The sequence below is a fragment of the Rhynchophorus ferrugineus genome, unplaced genomic scaffold (genome assembly GCF_030347505.1).
Source record: "Rhynchophorus ferrugineus isolate W39M unplaced genomic scaffold, kcgeb_rfMv2 rfM3, whole genome shotgun sequence".
Taxonomy (NCBI): domain Eukaryota; kingdom Metazoa; phylum Arthropoda; class Insecta; order Coleoptera; family Curculionidae; genus Rhynchophorus; species Rhynchophorus ferrugineus.
The window spans coordinates 47,515,348-47,537,708 of NW_027472582.1; the positions used below are offsets into that span (position 1 = coordinate 47,515,348).

Genomic DNA, 22,361 nt, shown 5'->3' on the forward strand with positions numbered 1-22,361 from the left:
CAATATTATTTAACTTGAAATAAAATATTCTCCAAATCGATCATAGAGTGTTAGAGAGAAAACTCAATGGGAGTCTCTGGAGAAAAGTTTCGCCACATTCAATATCTCGTCGCGTTTCATTGACCAATGAAATTTAAATAAAAAGTAATTCAATTTCTGAAAAAAAAATAAATCTGAATACATCCCCTTTAGTAAGGAATGTAAATTATCTATATATAAGCGCACTCATGTTCATCCTCTTGACAATTTCCTAAATTCAAACACGCTTATTGAGGAATTCCTGAAATCATGACCTCTAATAGATCCAAAAATATTTTTCAAACTATCTTGGTTATGTAGCCTTAAACCAATATATTTATTCAGATACTTACCCTCTCAAAGTATTTATTAAATTTTTAATTTATGGCAATTTTAACAAATTTGTTTTTAGTTCTATGTTAAAAGATTTGCATTCAGGAGCTATTCTTATAATGGAGTTGCAACTATCGAATAGTTAATCCAAAAATAAAAGAATACCTTCTGTTTGCATAGTTTCTTTCGCAAGGGGTTTAATTTCTGAAGTTAAAAAATAAATATTTGCATGATTGTTAATATGAATAAACTTACAACAACAAAACACGCGGTAACGATCATACATTTATTTTATACTTAATATACTAATACACCAACTTTTCTCCAAAATCAACCCACAAAATTAATTTATATTTCTAACTAATGTCATCGAAAAGTACGTTCTGTCAAAAGGCCTTGAAAAATCCGAGTCAATAAAATATTTACAGTACCGTCTTTAAAATAGACTCCTACCAAAATAATACACCCATTTCAAAGAATAATCCAATTATCAAAATAAAATATCCTATACCTCGATGGGATAATTTGAGATTTTTAAAAAGAAAGAAGTTGGCCCAAGCCATGTCAGATGAATAGTAGTCCAATCGAGTTTTTTGAGTTTTTAATCATAAATTTATTCGCAATAAAAATTTAATTTAACTAAAATCTTTGTGAAATGGTGCATTGTTGTGATGCAAAATCTAAGGCATTTCCGAATACTTTTAAAATCTAAAATAAAGCAAAGCTAAGTATTTTAATATTTAATAAGTTTCTAGTCAGTAGAACACTAGAAATTCATCAAGTTTTACAACATAAATTTTCTAATGTGGACCAAACCCCTATCTCCACACTCTCGCTAATCATAAAATTCAGTCTTAACATAAATACACCGCCTTGTTCCTTCGACACAATCATTTTTGCCAGCAGTATCAGTCACACAAGATAACACCTCACTCCTAAAGAAACGACCAAAGAGATATACGTGGTGGTTGTGCTGTCCAGACAGCTTATAGTTGTACTAAAATTATATGTGAGAATCGCTTGTACCTTCTTCCGCCAGTTTCCCTTGGACGATCTTCAAAATATCACTATTTTTACTCAAATTCTCGTAGTATACCCTATATAGAATGATTTTCCAAGTTTTGGTAACACCAAATTCCAATAGGTTACGGCTGACAGACCTAGCAATTACAATTCGCATTTGGTTGTGGTTCACCCTGAACTGCTTCAATTTCCAGTAGATTATATTAGTTCACAGGAACTTCTGTCCGTTATATATCCCGGTCTGAGGTTTCTTTTCAAAGTTCATTTCCAAATTGAAATAGTTTATAGCTAAAGGCCATTAGTACCTTCAATCGACCCTTTATGACCTTACAGCTTCAGCAGCAATAGTATTGCCCGGTGACCCTCTATCATTTAACATCTCGTTCTTCGCTCTAATCGGTCTTAACATAAGCACACGGATTTGTTCCTTCGACAGTGTCGTCGTAGCCAAGGTCGTACCAGTCTTGCAATATAACATATCTGTAATAAAGTCCAAACTAGATTGTGGCTGCTCTCTATGTAATTCCAACAGCACACGAAATATGGAGACAAATTAAATCTCTACCTTAATATTTGACACTGTGAGTATTTAAATCTAGTCCTATAGCCAGCATAAAATGGTTCACATCTATTGAATGCTTTAAATTCCAAGAACGAAACTGGCTCTCAAAAAAACTGTTAGGATTATTCCCAGAGCTTCAAACTTAAGCTTCAACCAAATCTTCTATCCAAACTATCTTTTAGTCGTGATGCAATAACATTAAAATATCTCAAATTGTATTCCTGCTGCTGATATAATCTGCTTCTTACAGATCTTAAAGTAGGCAGAAGTTTACCATAGTAACAGTTGTTGCCCTGTATAATACAAGGCTGTAGCAATTTATTTCAATACTTCAATTAATTTTTCCAAGTATTCTGCACTATGGTCGTGAAAGTATTAGTTAAACTTATCAAATAAATTGGGTAAATTTAATCTATCAAGTAAGTTGAAAATTTTGATTTACTTCTCCTAAGCTGCACTAATAGAATCGTATATAGATTTCTATCTTGTGTGGGGCAGAATGGCACATTTGGGCTGAATCATAAATGTATTTATGTTCGAATGTATCGTAAAGCCATTAGTATTTGAAATACTAAGTACAAAATACCCCAGCGTCGGGTATTTGAAATAGCAATTACAAATTAAATTTTTAAGAAGTAATTAAATTACCTCATATGTATTTGTATTTTAATTACAAGTAATTCAAATACCGCCCAACTCTGGATAGACAGTCTAGTGCAGCTTGAATGGTACCCGTTGGAAAAAAATAACAAGTTTTGGCATATTAGATCAACTTTTCTCCTACTATCTCACTAGAGAATAGATAATAGAAAAAGATCTTAACATATTGCTTATTAGTTACTAATGATTTACTTGTTCCTTCCTCATAGATCGAACTCAGAAACCTATATGTCTTCACCATGAAGATGAAGAAAAATGGCTTTTATATGTTTAAAGAGTTTTATTCATTTATTTTTAATGTATTTATTTATTTGTTTACTTATTGGTTTACTATTTAGAGTGTCAGTTTTATCGTAATTTTACATCATAGATTTTAACATATTAATGGAGTGATGTATAATTAATTTGATGGCTATTTTCGTTTTCGCATTAATTTTTGTTTATATCTTTTACATTTACATAGATAGTCTCAAAAATGCTAACGCTTTGGAAAAATTTTAAATCACAATATTAATGAAACAATCCAAAGCAAGATCAATCTTCCACTCTTCTCTCCACTTTTGAACGCACCTATACCATTCATTTGAACGAGTTTTTAATAGTAAATTCACCTTAAATCTACTACGATGTTTTCAGCGGCTATAAAGAATTTTAAACAAATTATTTATTCTATTTTTATTGATTGTAAAAATGATAAAACGCATTGTAATATATGACATATATGACATATGACGTTCAAGCTCCACGTAAGTACAGAGAACAGTGGTGTCAACAAAATAAAAAACTTTAACAATTCTTTTAAAACGAACATTTGAAATTATCAATTCTGGATACCTATTTGAAACATTATACACTAAATATATGTGTCACATGTATGAAAAAGTTAACTTAAAGTAGTTATGAAAATATGGCTTTATACAATAAGCAGAATATATCAATATAAGTTATGAAACATGTAACGTTCGGAAGAAAAACTTTTGTTTTGTTAGAAGCAGTACCAACTTGTTGGAAAGTCTATACAGACGATTTGCTACGAACCAGATAGCATACCAATTTCTTAGGAAATGCACTGTCATATTAGTTGTACTATATAACATATATTATTCAGTTATTCAACGGGGTCTGTATCAAAAGAATATTATTTCATGTCTGGAAACTGATCGAGGCAATTATTTATTAATTTAAATGTAGTAAGGCGTATTCCGATAAGTTAATCCTGCATGAATGGAAAAAAGACATAATCAGAAAAGGCTAGGTATGGTCTATAGGGTGGGATTGGCAGAGCTATTCCCCATTTTTCCAAGTAGTTATATTTATGTTATATACCACCGTTCAAATCCGATTCCGCCCCAGATTCTTACGGTGACACGTACCTCAGTCGATTTCAAGTTCCATTGTTCATAGGTCCAACTGAATTTGAGTAATGGCTACTTTGGTAATGTATCGATCATTTTTCGTAAATCTGAAACATCAGAATACCCCACAAGAAAAAGCCCAGTAAAGTCACATAATATTAATGCTCAATTCAAGTCACGCCTACTGTGTGGCATTTACCTCTATCCTGATGGAACCTCCGAGAAAAAACAAAATAATATGTACCCCATACAAGATAATACATCTTTTTGCACGTTGAACACTGCTGCTGAACCTTGTAAATAATGCGAAGCGTATGCATTGCTCAATGTACATTCCAAGTCTTATAGTTTATATTTCAATTTCAATGTTTTATTAAAACAAGCGATCGGTGAAATTTGTGATCTTACAGGTTTCGAAAGAGGGCAAATCGTTCAGGGTTGGTTAGCAGCGATTTGGTGATGAAAACAGCTGAATGGTTTAACAGTTTACTAGCGACAAAATCTATGATAATAACAGTATACACAAAACCTGGTAAAACATCATCGGCGAAGAAGAATAGTGGTCAAAACCCAAAGGTAACTGACAGTAGCCATTGTAGCCAAACAACATAAAACTACCGCAATACCTACAAATAAATTTTTGGCCGAATTTGCATGGTCCATCCAGATTAACAAGACAATAAGTAGTACGGAGTCACCTACGTCTTTTATCCTCTCATCTGCAGAATCGGCAAATTATCATCAGTGATCAAGGTTTTGCTCTACAGATAGTTGATTCGCGATCCGTATTATCATATAGATCAAACACCTGGTTCAGATTCATCGGTTCGGAACAGGTGGAAAATATTCAGGTAGTACAAAACAGAATCCTAAGGTAGTCTCTGAGCGCCCCATAGTTTGTCAGAAATACCCAATTACATCGGGAAACCACGGTTCGGGAATTCGCCAGATCTGTTTTCATTAAATGACTTGCGGACTCCTCAAATTCTCAAAACTCCTACAACAAATCCCTGCCAGAGGCGTTAGTATCCACTAACCCCTCAGCACTCCCCCCAAAAGTCCTTCACAAAACCGAAAATAAACTAATATCAGTATGACATCAGCAAGGAAACTTACCAGCTTATAATTCGAGCTCAAAAAAAAAAGATTCGCAACAATTAACGCTTGTAATTCACGCCAAGTTATGATTGAAGTAAGATCGATTCATATGATCGAAGAAATATTATGTTTCGTAATATTTCGGGTATTTCATTCTATATACAACACATGGGCTGAAAAGTCCGGGCGTAAAAAAACGCGTTTTTTTTTTGTTCAAAATCAGCAACGTAATCGCCATCAACAGCCACACAATCATACCAGCGCCGCTCTAACCTTTATACCACTTTTGTAAAACGATTTATATTTTGTCTCAAAATAGGCCTATCACCAGTTGATGTCCACTCAGATGACGATCGTTTTGATTCCGGAGTGAAGTGATGGATCCATGTTTCATCCATGGTCACATATCGACCCAAAAATTCTGGTTTGTTACGTATTATATGGCGAAACACTGCTCAGAATCATCAACACATTGTTATTTTTGGTCAACAGTGGGCAAACGCGCCTCACTTTGAACAGAGCTTTCTCATAGTCAAATGCTCACGCAATATAAAACCACATCGTTCTTCATCATTCAAAATAATTTTGTGGATTTTTTTGATGTTTTCTGGTGTTACCGCCTCATTCGGACGCCCACTGCGTTCTACATCATAGGGTGTCTCTACGACCACGTATGTAGTCAGTAAACCAACGTTTTATTGTTGTTTCTGATAGACCGGAGTCCTTATAACACTTTTCAAACCATTGATTCGCTTGAACGGTATTTTTTCAAGAAGCAGTGTAAAATTAAAACACGAAATTGTTTTTGATCCATTATTTTGAAAATAACAAAAATACTGTCACTCTTAGCACAATAATTCAGAAACTTATGAGTAGAATATCATGAAATTTTAACAGCTTTCTTTTGAAAAAGCTATGAATGCAATTGAACTAGCGCCATCTATGTGTTAGGTCCGGGACTTTTCAGCCGATGTGTTATAATGTAACTGTAAGAGTAATTATTATAATATACATATCTAAGATACAGTTACTTTTATTTTAAGTCACATAGTGAATACCCAAGGAAGTAATTAGTAGCAGTTTCGTGGATCACTGATGTTCTTGGACGACTAATTAACCCAATTAAACCAGCGCTTCGATTATTATTTACTGAATTACACCGAATAATTCAACACGTATGGCTTTAAAAGTTACTTCCTTTTTAGTATAATTACCATCAACTTCAATACACTTCCTCCTAATAATCCTCTAATTTATGGATACCGTCAGGAGAACTGAATAGGCTGAATAATCTAGCTGTACAAACGATTTAACAATGGCTTGTGAATTATGTTACGTGCATTATCTTAATAAAAAATAAAATATTCATCCGTAAACTATATATTTTTTCATAAATGTTTGTTGTTTTACTGAAGGTATTTCATGACATTCCTTTTCCATCCCAAAAAAATGATGAGTCGGATTTAAATCATTCCATATCGCCCTGTCTAATATAACAGGTCAATTGAAAAATCCCCGGCTGGCACATAGATGGCGCTACTAGAATTAAATCCATACGTTTTTTAGTTAGCCCTAACCCTCAAAAGATGCGCGTATAAATTTGACAGCTGTCGGATCATTAGTTTGTGAATTTTAGTATTTTGAATGAAGCAACTTTTGTTATTGTGAAAAAATGGATAGAAAGGAATTTCGCGTGTTGATAAAATATTGATTTTTGAAGGAACAATATACAGTTGAAGCAAAAACTTCGCTTGATGTCGAGTTTCCGGACACTCCCCTAGGAAAATCAACCATCAAGGATTGGTATGCTAAGTTGAGACGTGCTGAAATGAGCACCGAAGACGGTGAACGCAGTGGACGCTCAAAAGAGGTTGTTACCGACGAAAACATTTTAAAAATCCACAAAATGATTTTGAATGACCGTAAATTGAAATTGAATGAAATAGCAGACACTCTAAAGATATCAACTGAACGTGTACATCATATCATTCACGAATATTTAGGTATGAGAAAACTCTGTGAAAAATGAGTGCCGCGCGAGCTCACTTTTGACCAAAAACAACGAGGTTTGATGATGAGTTGATTTCAATGTTTGGACATGATTAAGCATAATGAACCCGAATTTTTGCGTCGATATGTGACAATGGATGAAATATGGCTCCATCATTTTACTTACACGATAAACACGCTCCAAAGCATGGGGCAACAATCGACTGACAAGGTTATGGCGTCTGTATTTTGACATGCGGACGGAATCATTTTCATTGACTACCTTGAAAAAGGAAGGACCATCAACAGCGACTGTTACTATTGCATTATTGAACTGTTTGAAGGACGAAATCGCCGAAAAAGCCGCATTTGAAGAAAAAGAAAATGCTGCTTCACCAAGATAATGGATCGAGTCACTAGTCAGTGAAAACGATGGCAAAAATCCATGAATTGGGCTTCGAATTGCTTCCTCATCCACCGTATTCTCCAGATCTGGCCCCCACCGACTATCTGCTGTTCTCAAATCTCAAAAGAATGCTCGCTGGGAAGAAATTTTCGTCGAATGAAGAGGTGATCGCCGAAACTGAGGCCTATTTTGAAGCAAAGGACAAATCGTACTACAAAAATTGTATCGAAAAGTTGGAGGGTCGCTATAATAAATGTATCATCCTTGAAGGGAATTATGTTGAATAAAAAAAAACTAATTTTGCCAAAAAAATATGTTTTACTATAGTAGGCCGGGGACTTTTCAATTGACCTGTTATATATCTATAGCGATGAAACGCCGTTTTTTTATTGTTTGCAAACACTGTACCCATTGTATAATATTTTAAAATTTATTCATAAAATTTTGGTTGTTTTTATGAAAGATGGAGAATTAAAACAGTGATGAATTTTTAATTCTATTGTTAACGAACAAATGTTGCTACACGGACATAATGAACCCAACGTTAATGTTATAAATTCACTAATAACCTCTCCTCTCTGTGAATAATAATTCTAATGTCCTCCTTTCTTTACCAATTATTTTAACTGCGGAACTTGAACATCACTGTCTTTGTTTAGCATTCTTTAATTCTCCACTGACGTTTAACAGTAAACTTTGACCGATGTCTGATCATTTTTGCTTAATAAGCCGAGCTTAATGGACGTAATTGTCTTTTTTCAACTTTTGCACCCTCCAATTAAATCGGAACTAATTTAAATTTACTGTAGAAGACATTGATATAATTAGTGGTAAACAGAATATCATAAGCCCGGCGCGTATGTTGTCATCATTGCAACTCACAACGAAATTCTACTTATTTTAATTAAATTGTTTTATTTTTATTTTAGTTATAGAAGTCTCCTGCCAAGAGTACGGCAATTTCCAAGACAGATTAGTATCAGCAATAGAAAATGGCAAAAATACGTATACTAGTAATTTTAATAAACCACACTCAAACCCAAAAAATATAACAGAAAACGAGGAGGAAAATGTGGAAATTTTAGAGCAGGAATCCAGTTACAACGAGAGATCCGATTGGATAACACAGTACAAGATACTACTAATGCGAATGTGGAAGCAAATGTTGAGAGACAAGGTATTAATTATAGTATCTTAAAAATATCATAAATATTAGTTCTGGGAAAAGCCCGTGGCATTTTACCGATATATTGTGTCACTTATAAATAATTTTTAGTATTTAGATATATTGTGTATGTATTTAAAATACGAAATGCAAAATATTTTTCTGGTCTAATCTAATCTAGAATCTTACCTAATCCATTAATAAGTAAAAGAAGAATTTCCTTTCATGAACACTCGATTTTTAAATGCAAACAGCTTCTTGTTAGAGAATGAATAAAACCTGCTAAAGAAAATATTTCCACAAGTCGTGGTGAGAACAAACTTATGTTATATTTTATGAACACACTTTTTTATATTTGGATAGAGTTCAAGGATAGTGAGCTTCTTACTTTTATCGTTTAGGAAGCTGACTAACTCTATCTTCATTTTTGATGTTTGCGGACTCTAATCTTTACTGGTACTGGTACTCCTGTTAACAAGAGTCTAATTCTAGAGAATCATGGCATGCGCACAAGTATTTAAATTGGCAACGTTTTCAGTTCTTGCAAATTATACGTACATCTGAAGAACATAATATAAATTGAATTATCAATATTATAGAAATAATCTTAATTTCACAAATTAACCTCCATTAACGTAAATTTCTCTTGAGACTCAGTCTAGTTTTCCATCTCCTATAGTATAAAAAATGCAATATAAAGAAGCCTTCATAAACATATTTAATTTTAAAATATTTTGAATTTCATTCATTTTAAAAAGAATATATAATAATATGTAATCATTTATCAATATATAAATATTACAATAGCAAACCAAAGTTATAGTTCTTGTAAATTATTCGTATACTTGAAGAATATAATATACATAAAAAGATCAGCATCCATTTATCTTTAAAATTACTAAATAATACATTTTGCACGGCATTAAAAAATACCTTCATTGTTTCCTCATCGAATCTCTTCAATATACAAAAACAGCTAGAAGCTTCTCTCTCAATTCATTCAATAATAACAAGGAATGCAATTCAAATCGATATGCATTAAGCCTATGTGTAGAATATACATGTTATACATATTATATTCTTTTAACATTTCATATTGTCCTTCATTCTTCCTTTAAAGTAGGGTAGGTATAAAGAAACTAAAATTATGACCTATATAACACCAACACATCCTATAATTTTGACCTCATTTGCCCATGCTTCAACACTTATAGTGTCACTTTTATGTTTTGTACATGTAGAATTCAATTGGCTCGCTTGCTGAATATTATATAAATCTTTATGAGCCAATAAATCTAGTCTTTTCAAATTGCTCCTTAAATTAGCTCAAGTTTTGTCCAATATAGATGATCAAGTTGGTGAGTTTTATAATTCCCTTTATTGGTATTGCAGTAATTCTCCTGTTATTAAATCGTAGCCTGGTGATATTCTATATTAGTTTCGTTTGGTTTGAAAGTTTTTTCTAGATATTCAGCAAATGCTTCTGCTTTTTGGTGATTGTCACGTGCCCAATTCCCACATAGGTCTCTTATAGATGGACTGTGTAGACATGAGCGCTTTAGGTATTTTGTGGCTTTCCCGAGTGAATAATCAGTTTCTTTATCATGTGTTAAATTTCTCAGATAATCATTTATGGTTTTGTTTTTAATTTCCAGTATTCCCCGTTTCAGTCTTTTTAAAAAAACTAATTTAAAGACTAATTTTAAAAAAAATCAGCGTCTGAAAGTTACTGAAAAAGCTGATTAATTTATTTAAATTGTCCAGCAAGATAAGCAAATTAACAGTGATAGGATCCGCTAATATGAAACGTGTCATAACTGATGATGAAAAATGGGTGAAATATTATAATCAGATACGTCAAATATCATGGATAATGGATAAAGGATAATGAACCATTACAGCGTTGGTAAAATTTATCCGACGGTTGATTCTCAACTCAACTGTGGACCACTAGAGAAATTACACCAGGCAGTCGAAAGAAAGTGGTCCGAATTAAATAATAGAAAATATTTTATCTTCCATATGGTTAACGACCAACAAGTAATTCTCCGATGACAATCAAAAATTACAGAAGCTTGGTTAGTAAATGTTAAACCATCGACCATATAGAACAGACATAACACCTTCTCACAATGACATGTTGGATTTAAATAACTTTTTAAACAACTAGCTTTTCACGCTGTAGTAAAATCAAATTAATTTTACTGAAGAAATACCATGATGTTCTTCCAAGGCACATTCGAATGCACTTACGAATACGAATCTTAATTAATTCTAATAATAATTAATTAAGATTCTAATCTGCGACTATCGCAGTAGTAGCTGGACGCCCTGTCGACTTGACCACTGTGCCAACCAAGTCGGCAAAAATTATTTACTCCAGATCCAGCAATTCTATTTATTTACATAACCTCTAAGATAAAAATAAGTTTCATGTTAAGACCTAAACATTTTTTTTTATTTAAAATTATCACATTTTCAAATAAATAATACAATATATATATATATATATATATATATATATATATATATATATATATATATATATATATATATATATATATATATATATATATATATATATATATATATTTGAAAACTACTTCGTATTTAGTTTTGAAATTTATTCGTAACTGTTTTAATCAAAAAAATTATTTAAATTGAAATTGAAAGTATTAATTATTAAGAACTTAACTATTTTTTCCCATCTTTCAGAATTCGACAAGGAGTTTATTTTTTATGATTATTTCAGACATACCTCTGCTTGAAAACTGTTCTGTACATATTAATAGGATGCCTAATAGGAAGTTTGTACCTCGGAATGGGAAAAGATGGCTCTAAAACTATCTTCAACTTTGGATTTTATTTCACCTGTATAATTTTCTTCATGTACATACCAATGATGCCAGTGTTACTCCAGTGTAAGTATGTAATTATCAGTCTCAACTTGAAATCAAAGATTAAGTTTGTGAAAAAGTAATCTTAGTTTACAACAGTATAAAGCGTCAAATAAATATATGAACAGTATAGTTCAATAAATCTTATCATTTTGCAAGAAAAAGACGATTTTAGTTTCAACTGCGATTCATTTTATTTCACCACAAATGCTACGTTAATATTATTATAAGCCGCCACAACGGTTTCTATCAAACGTTACAATTCTATTAATCGATAATCCCGATATAGATAATATAAATTAGTTCAAAAGCAATTTACCTCTGTAGCACAGATCCGAATGATTCAATTTTCAATAAATCCGCCGCATAGATACGGCTAAGTTTGAAGTATAGCGGGGTTAAATCGTATGATCTTGGTGGCCAATTCACATAACCCCTGCGGGGTATAATCATACGATCGAATCATGACCATCAAATGCCCATCATGGCGTGCGCCGTGTGACACACAACACCGTCCTTTTATAACTACATGTCTCTCGCATCCATATAGCTTAATTTAGGCTAAAAAAATCCGTCATCATAGTTCTGTAGCTCTCACTATTAACGAAATAAAAAAAACAAGAATCCATATTGCAATATAGTACATTTTGTTGCATATTAGCAATACTGCTCAGTTTACATGCCAAGTATTGCAGGTTAATGACAGTATATGCAAATCATGACAAAACATCATCGGCGAAGAGGAATAACTAACAGCGACCGACGAAAATTAAAAAGCATTGTGGCGAAACAACATAAAACTCCCAAGAAAAAATGACAGCAGAACTCAACAATAACTTGAGTAATTATGTCTCGACAAAAACAGTACGGCAGGAGCTCCATAAAGTTAACATTCACAGAAGGATTGCGATTACGAAACCCTTTGAAATGAAAGCCAACGCTAAGTTGCGAAAGGACTGGTGCAGCAATTATAAAACGATTAGAAGAATATGATATGCCTACCTGATTTATGTATGGAGAAACTCAAAAGAAGCCTGCGATCCGGACTGCTACAGCCAAGCATGGGTTATATTTCGTTATGACTTGGATGGCAATATCATGGTATTCAGCTAGTTCTCTCATGCACATTAATGAACAGTTTACTGCGAATTAACATCCTATTACTGTCAAACATATTTTGTCATCATAAAAAACATATGATGGTTCAACAACTTATTAATAACTAAAGTCTGTATTATGCCAGGTGTTCATATTATATTGTTCATCCCTTATATATACTGTATAATTATATATCTTTATGTTAACATCCCCCAAAAGTTCCGCTACCGTTGACTCAATTTCCGCTGGGTGGCAATAATGGAACGATTATTTTCAATAAATATTGTCACTACTTCTGCTCGTTCTTGTGGCGTATAATTATCTATAATAAAATTTGGACGTCTACACAACACAATGGTTAAAGCGAAACTGAGCTAAAACTCATATAACCAAGATGGCGCACAATCAAAATGGTAGCGGGACTTTTGCCCCCACCTTAGTATCAAATCGAAATGGTAGCAGGACTTTTGCACTACCTTATATATAAGCAACACAAAAACTTAAACAACGTCGTTTAATTATTAAATAAAATCGTTTAAGAATAATTGAGCCTCAGCTGTATCACTTCTGACATGATATTACTTGCAATTTTGTGTTATCCAACTCTAAGGGTCTATACGTACGAGAAGATATCAACCGTATAAATAGTAGGGCTGACAGTACTACCTGGTTGTATTACTAAAATAAACGTTGACGAGGCGATAATTTCCAAGTGAAGCCAAATTGGAAAATCACCCTTGCGTTGATCTTCTAGTCATACTATGCGATTATCATCTGTGATTATGTCGCGCGAGCAATCGCAGAGTACCTTGGTATTATTATTATATATTCAAGGGAAGACAACCTCAGTATAAACCTAAATCCTAAGGTTGTGTTGAGCTGAAAGGACGCGACTAGATGATCAGTCTCTATAAACCCAATTACAAAGTATTTCCCGCCCTCCTGTCATAATACAGTTGTCGCCACATCGCAGGCTCTGTGATGGTGAAAATATACGTCGTCCCATGGCTCTCGTGGAAACGCAACATAAAAGACATACATTTATTTCCTCCCCGATACGATATTTCCTCTGATCGCCCTCCATTCAACAATGATCATTATTTTAAAATATCAAGTAATAGTACTTCATTTGAAAAGATGAGAGCATTAAACTTATTTAACCAAATTCTGACGCAAATTGGCGAGCTTGCAACAACGAACAAAATCAGATACGGCTCCATACTTGTTTTTACAAAGAGCGACGACCAATCTAAAAAACTTCAATCACTATCCTCCTTATGCGACTCTTTTATGATTATTAAGCCCCACTCTAGCCTGAATCACTCAGTATCAGTGATTGATAGTGAACTGACCTTTTGCACGGAAGAGGAAATAATAGAAAACCTAAACCATTTTGAGTGGATGGACTGAGAAAGATCACTCAGACCAGAGATGAAGTATCACTTCTACGGAGAATGTGATCCTGAAATTTAAAAGATTCTGTCCCAGAAATAGTTTTTTTTAAGTTTTCTTACCTCTCGCACCTTGTTCGTCCCTATGTCCCGCCATTGCATTGTTTCAAGTACCAACAGTTCGGACACACCTCAAATTCCTGTTCCGCTGACCCCACCATCTGATCACTCAATGCACGAGAACTCTTGTACCAAACCATCAAAATGGGAAAAAAGATACAAGGGTTGTGAGAAATACAAGTCCAGAATAACCATTTAGAGAATAAAAACAGAGCGCTCGTCTTACCCAGAAGGCAGAAGGAAATTTAATTTATTGCAACCAAAAACTACATTAAATTATTCTGCTGCTGCTCAGAAAAATACCTTCCACTGAAACCATAGCTATTCAATGCTCTATAGAAATCCCCTCCTGCGTAGAAACTCAATACCAAAACGTTCTCATGTCTCGTCCTTCAGAACAAATATAATATACGCCTCGTCGACCGGTAGCTCTGTCGGCTGTCTACCCCCTTCAAGTACCCCTTCCCCTTCCTTAAAAACCTGTTATACTTTTTCCTCCCTCCCATATCGATATATCGACATTTAAAAAAATATCTATATATCGGAGGAAAAAATATCGATATTTTTTTGCAATAAGTATAAAAAATATCGATATTTTACAAAAAAATATATCGATATTTTTAAGAAAAGAAGGAAAAAGTGAAATATTAAAAAATGTAGTGAACAATTAAGTACCAATATTAAAGGTTAATTAAAAATTATATTTAATTTATTCTGAAAAAATATCGAAAAATATCGGCTAAAAAAATATCGATATATCGGCCAAAAATATCGATATATTTCTCAGAAAATATCACACAAAGCCTTTTCCCCTCTCTGACATGGTCCCCTATACCTGACCTTCACCTTCTTCATATCCTTCGCCAATTTCATATCCACCCTCCTAGCCAATCGTACAATTTTACCAAAGCCAATTGGCCCTTATACCAATCTTCACCCCCATATCACAAGTTCACCCCACCTATTGGTCTCATCGGTCTCATACTTCACATAATCCTGTTCCTGTACAATAGATATTGTTCTCAAGTGATCAGAGAGAGGAAACGAGCGCCATCACGCTTTAAGTCCTCTCCAACATTAGAAAATTGCATTGCCTTCAAGCACAAACGTGTCTTAGCTACAAAGACCATTGCCAACACCAAATCGTTGTTTTGGTCAACCTTCGCCAAAAGCTTCAACCATCGTTCCTCTTCAACAGAATTTTGGAACAGGGTTGGAAAACTCAATGGCGCTCCTCCAACTATGTCGCTAGCCTATATTCGAAATTGGCATTTCCGATCCGTCCGTTGTCCCAAATATCTTAGTTAAGCATTTTGCATCAGTTTCAACTTTACTGGATCCAAATCCATCAACCCACTCTAATATGGAACCCATCAATCTCCCATTCTCTTTCGCAGAACTATCCTCTGCCCTCCATCGCCATCGTCCCTGTACACCTAGACCTGATAACATTCCCTTCTCCCTGATAAAGAATTTCCAAGCCTTCACCCTCCTGTTGGACATTTATAATGAAATTTGGTCACTTCTTTCCTTTTCGCCCTCTTGGTCCCATTTTATTCTGATCCCAGTATGAAAAAAGGCCAAACCCCAGACATATCCCTCAAGCAACCGCCCTGTTTTCATCCACGACCATTTATGTAAAGTGTTTGAGCATATTATCCTCAACCTCCTATCTTGGTATCTGGAAACCCATGCATTAATATCTGACTTTCAGTGTGGGTCTCACTCTGGTTGGTTTACAGTTATTTGGCACACATTTGGTGGGCTTAGAAAATATAATAAAAAAATACTTGCTCGGGAAATACTGCTGGCACTATCAGTAGATTTACAAAATGTATTTGGTAGAATTAATAGGTACTTGATCATGAATAATTTACATCCTTGACTTTGTCAAGAACTTTCTCAGCAACAGATCTGTTCGATCTGCCGGAGGTTTTCTCTCCTCCACTTACCCGCTCTCTACTGGAACCCCTCAGAGTTCAATTGAAAGTCCCACTTTATTTATAATTGCCCTAGATTCAATAACCAAATTTCTCGATTCAAGGGCACTCTACTGCTTTTTTGCGGACAACATATTTATTGCTCGGTCAAATCCCCAAACCTCGGAGAAAAGCTCCATTAACGAGTACTTAACCATCTCCCTTCCTGGTCCTCCTCCATGGGATTCATTATATGTCCTTCAAAGTCCTCTGTAATCCACTTTTATTGATGGCGTAACTGCACCCACGCCCACTCGCTTTCTCATAAATAATAACTCAATATATCCAGTATAAGGTGCTTGGGAGTCATTTTCGACAGCCGACTGTCCTGGAAACATCACTCAACGATTTTAAAACTGACTGCTCTAGAGTCTTGCATATGCTGCGTTGGCTATCTAACCAGCGTACAAGTGCAGACCAAGTAACCATACTTAAAATTTTCCTCCTTATTCCTCTATAATCATTCCCAAGCTAGACTCCCCCCTATTCTCCTCTTCTGCTCCAACTTACCTCAAATCCCTTGATACTATTCAAAATATTGCACTTAGAATATCGCTGGCTGCCTTTCGATTCTCTCCGGTCCTTCCCTTCCCACAACGAAATTTCTAAACAAATGTGACGGACCTCAGAATTCGGAAATTAGACCTCATTAATGTTAGTAGAGATTTTCAAATACCACTAATCCTCAAAATTTACTGATCACAACACTAAATTACACGAGTAAATATTTTTGTCATAATAATACCATACCTACCAGTACATACTTATTTGACATAACATTATTTCCGTTATTTTTAGTTCCAAAGGAATTTCAGCTAATCAAGAGAGAATATTTCAATAAATGGTACAGCCTAAGCGCATACTTTGCTGCGTTAACAACATCAACTATACCCATTCAGTTAATTCTTGGTTCCGTCTATGTGATCTTGGTGTACATTCTATCAGACCAGCCTATGGAAATGGATCGTTTAGGACATTTTTATTTAATATGTATGCTGACAGGCGTAATATCTGAAAGCTTTGGACTACTAATAGCTTCTCATCTTAGTTTGATTGTAAGTAGTGCTTCCTTTACATTAATAAGCAAACAACTTCAAATAAAAGCATATTTACCACTGTAATTTATTCTTGTATCAATGATATAAATTTAAATCTAACAACGATTATCTAGAAGCAATAAAAATATTAGTTAGGGGTTTATAGAAGTTTATTCATTAAGATAATTTTATCTTAATTAAATAAACCAGCATATATCAGAGTGGGAGATCATTTGCAGATAAAAATTGCACAAAAATTGAGGATTATAAAAATATAAAACACTAATGTTTCTTATTAATGAAACTAAAAAATCAAAGATATTCTAATAAAATAAATAAATATGAATAACTTAAGGCTTTTAATATATTTTAACTGATTTATTTTATGAAAATGAATGCTTGTTTAAAAAAATTGTTTAAAAAAAACATATCACAACACCAAATATCAGGTTATTCATTAAATTATTTGGTTATATCTCTATTGTATAATTTATCTTTTTAACCAATAGCTAATCGTTTAGTTAAATAAAAAATAAAGCGCATGGAGCTACAGCCATAACTATACATGAAGACATAGAACATCGCGAAAGAAAATTTTAATAGAATAACGTTTGTCTACGAGTAACCAGTTCATTGAAAAAGTTCATTGGCTAATAACATCTGATTTTTATTGTCCAATTAAATTTACTGACTGTCTAAATTCTCATGAATATACCCCATGAAACATTAACTGTTCAGGAATTTAAACAAATAGCAATGAGATGACCTAAAAAAGCTTCAGACTAGCTGGGAACATTTTCAGAAAATTGTATAAAATAATATCTTTATTTATTGCAATGTTACATATTAATTACTTTCACAGTATTTGAAAAGTGTCTGAATTGTTTATTTCTCAAACAAGTTTAGTACCTATAATCTCCCAAATTACATCAAGGTGCTTAATTGAAATATTATTCCCGAGTATTAGCTTGGGTTTCGCAAGTACGAACTATAGTGCAACTAGATAGACTGACAAATTAAATAAATTAAAAGCCAAATGTTAAGACGCCTGTATTCCTAGATAATATCTCAGAGTTTTGATAAAATATGGCACAAGGGGCTACACCTCAAATTAAAGAAGCTTCTATCTAATCCACACTTTCAGTTACTGAATTCATATCAGTACCAAACTACATCTAATATAGTCTTCTGATCTTAGCATTTTCCAAAATCAAGTCAATAATAACTAGCAGCAAATCGCCAACAAAATTTTTTTTAATTAATCTCCTAAAACGTCAACAATCTGCCCGTGAGCAATAAGTATTATTATATGATTTCAGTTATATAATATAATTATCCTGACATGTAAGTTTTACAGTAGATCACTTACTGAAGTGATCTACTGTAAAACTGATAATCTAAATCTTATTCTAGATACTATTCTAACTTATTCTCTAACTCATTAAGTCTATCCCAACTTCTTAGTCTAGTCTAGTCTAGTCTTGTTTCTTTTACTTCCTTAACAGTAAATTTCTCATGTGGCAGATTCATTTGAAATGGAGTGTTAAGAAAGTCAACTATGTTATTTTCTTCTGTTGTTGATATTTCAGACGGGTACGAATTAAAAACTGTCATTAAATGTTTAGAAAAAACTTCCGCTTTATCTTTATCATTCCTAGCCCAAATATTGTTGAGGTTATTAATTTTTTTTTATTACTTTCCAGAGTGAATATTTCATTGCATCAGTTGGCGTTAAGTTTTCTAAATAGTTTTGAATTCCTTGCTTTTTTTCCTTATTTATTAGCTCCTTCAGCTCTTTTGTGGCCTTGTTGAATTTTCTCTTGTTTTCTTCTGTTCTGATTTATTGCTAGTTTTTTCGCAGTTTTCTCTTTTCGGCAATTTTTGTTTAATTATAGATGAAATATAATAAAACTTTTGATATCTCACGCTATTAGGTGTTGCATACCATGCGGCCTCTTGTATATATTTTGTTATATTTTTTGCTGCTATTTCTGTATCTCTTTCTGTTTTGAGAGGTAAATTTAGAAATATTAAACTGTCTAATTTCTCTCTAAATAATCGCCAGTTGGTTTTGGTGTTATGCAAAGGTGGATTTGTTTTGTTGAGAATATTTGAGTTCACTGTTATAATAACTGGTCAGTAATCAGATGATAGATCGAAGCATGATTCAGCTTTGCACGTTTTGGTGTCAATATTTTTTGTAACACAAAAGTCTATGGTATCGGGAATTTTATTTCTATCTGACGGCCAATATGTTGGCTCGCCAGTAGAGATATGCTGTAAGTTATGTGCCTTCATTGCTCTGACCATTTCTCTGCCTTTTGCTGTTATTAATCTAGAACTACACATTACATGTTTTGCATTGTAGTCTTCTCCGGCAATGATTCTATTACCCAGCGTGTTAAAGAAACCGTGGTATTGTTCTGCCTTGTTGTTATGTTTAGGTGGACAATAGATAGCACTCACTGTTAATGGCTCGTGCACTTCTTCAATGGTTACACTGGTGGCTTGTAAATATTCCTCGCTGAATTTCTCTCTTTCACACATCACAGTTTTTTGTGTTTTCACGGATAATTATAGATGTTCCTCCTTGTGCTTTATCATCTGGGTGTTTTGTGTGATACAGCTTGTATTTCGGAATCCGTAAATAATTTCTATCAGTGAAATGTATTTCGGATACCATCATGATACCAATATTTTGTTCATATAAGAACATTTTAATCTCCCTGGCATGTTGCTGGAGTCCATTAGCCTTCCAGACAGCTATTTTGTATTTGCTGTAATGGCTATCAATCATTAAGCTAGCTTGGTAACGACGACGGTGAATAAATTCATCATTGTACTCATTTGCTCCATAAGTTTACCCACCATTTCCTCTAATTTACTAATAGTACTTATAGGTTCAGTGGTGATTAACGTTGTCTGGATGTTACATTGGGTCTGACTGTTAGTTACTGCGTGTGCGTATGATATATGAGGATATTGTATTCGTGCTTTAGGCTTTAGGCAAGTTGAATGGTATGGGCTGTTTTGGTGCCTGTAAGTTCCTTTTTTCTCTCAGTGCTGGATAACATTTTTGCTGCAACGCTTTATGGACTAGGCATCCCGTATAATTTGCAGGATGGCCACGTCACAGTTGACGCATTTTACTTTATCGTCACGTGTTTTGCGCGTGCAATCATTGGTTGCATACTCTCCTGCGCATTTTACACATCTATACGACTTGCGACAGTATGTTTTAGTATGCCCATATGCTTGGCATCTGGCGCATTGTAGGATGATTCTTTTTGTGTATGGTGGCTCACATTTAATGACTCCATGTGTCAATGTGATACAAATACTTAAACTCGTAAATATGTTTATCATTTTCTTTTGGCTGTTGCATAATGTTTAATATTATGTATATTTACAACTTTGTGGCCTTGTTCAGCTAGGGCTGTTTTAATTGTGTGTTTGAATCTGAGTCGGTGATGTAGCCCTTTTATGATGAATTTAACAGCTTTTTTGGACTTTGGTCGAAAAGTATGGTATTGCGTGTTTCTATTGTGCAATTCTCTTATTAAAACTTTCAGTTCAAGGTCATATATTTGAATCTTCATTGTTTCAGATCCGATTGTTTTTATTGTGTAATTATTATATATTGTCTTAGCAAGTCTGCAGATGTACAACAACACCTACCTAATATATTGTTATTGGGGTGGTCTGGGAATTGCTTTTGGTTGGTTTCCTTTGTTGTTCTGATTTTCTTCTGTCTCTTCTCTCAGGGCACTGAGCACTGTTCTATGTTTGGATGGGTTTTAGTCGCTAATTTTCGTGTGTTTTCGGACGACTTATTTTTCGGGTCTTCTCAAGCATTTTATGTTTGTAACCATGTTCCATTCGTACATTTGAGGGGTTTCAGTTATTCGCAGTTGATCGTTATTTCAAATAGCAGGTGATTCAATTGATAAATCGACAGAAAGGCGTTGCGGATGAGCCATTATGTATTGAAATTAACCGTACAGATCATTTAATAGTTATTAAATGTTTAATTTAATTTTTTTTACGCGCGTCATGTTTTACTCGCTCGATTTACCGTTCCGAAAATAAGAAAGAAAACTCCGGAAAGTGGAGCCTTGCCTATAAAAAATTAATTTTAAATTTCACGTTTTAAATCACGTTCTCACCCTACAATGGTTGAGACTAGGTTTTCACTTTTTATGACCAGCACTTTTATGATACCAATAGTAACTCGGATGTTTTTTTTACAACAGAGAGTTCCGAAAGGTACGTCTGCACTCCGCGGTGGTTTGAACAGAACTGTCTTCAAACATAACTTGATTAATTACAACTGTGGCTAAAAAACTGACTTTATTAATGGTTACCATAAGAAATAATTAGTGTCCACTAAACGGATTGTTGAAACACTAAGAGCAATAAAAATAACGGAGTTCTCTATAATTTTGCGAATAGAACACCGATTTCCAAATTAATTACCAAAATTTGCAAACTAAGATCATTTGTAAAAGTTTACCAAATAGAAATATCAAAACAGGAACAGGCCTCCCCTCTGTTTTCCTCTAAATTCTATCTCATTAAAAAAACACCATTGTAACCAGTTACGATGTCGTAGTAAACATAATGAAAACAGCATAGAAGATTCTAATATTTTAGCTATTCATAAATTAATAAATTTAATTCAACTTATTTTTTTCCCAGAATAGTATGTTTATTGGGCCAGTCCTAGCGGTTCCCTTGATGTTACTGGCAGTTTATGGCTTTGGCAGTGGATACAGCAGCATACCAACACTAATCAAAATTGGCATGTATTTCAGCTATCTACGGTACTCTTTACAAGCGCTTATACATACGATGCTTACTGGACGAGAAAAACTAAAATGTCCAGATGAAGAGGAATTCTGTCCATGGACCGATCTGGAACATTTCATGAGGGACATGGGTATGGAAGACACTATCTTTTGGGTGGATATCGTTGCCTTAGTGGTGACCTACGTAATATTTAGAGGCGGTTCTTATTATTTACTAAAGCAACGTTTAACGCCCAACAAGACGTTCAGAGCTTTAGGATATATTGGTAGAATTGTTAAGTCTCACATCACTCGATAAATAGATGCAATTTAAGTTATTTTAAATTATTAACCAAAGAATTTATCTTAATTCATATTTTTATTTACTTTGTAGAACCAAAATGTTACTTTGACAATAGATATTGTAAATTTTGTTATGATTA

At 33.8% G+C, this 22,361-nt stretch overlaps 1 protein-coding gene across 2 annotated transcripts in view; it reads left to right on the forward strand.

Annotated features, from left to right (window-relative positions):
• The window catches only part of LOC143194442 (ATP-binding cassette subfamily G member 4), an 88,325-nt gene extending 65,974 nt beyond the window's left edge, over window positions 1–22,351 (forward strand). The window contains exons 6-9 of one of the 2 annotated variants that reach the window (XM_076401240.1): window positions 8,374–8,621; window positions 11,362–11,530; window positions 16,893–17,149; window positions 21,830–22,351. In XM_076401240.1, the coding sequence (XP_076257355.1) occupies window positions 8,374–8,621; window positions 11,362–11,530; window positions 16,893–17,149; window positions 21,830–22,237 (1,082 nt within the window). In that variant the 3' untranslated portion in view covers window positions 22,238–22,351. The remainder of the gene's footprint in view (window positions 1–8,373; window positions 8,622–11,361; window positions 11,531–16,892; window positions 17,150–21,829) is intronic. The other variant, XM_076401241.1, reaches the window with a different exon arrangement.
• The last annotated feature ends 10 nt before the right edge of the window (window positions 22,352–22,361 follow it).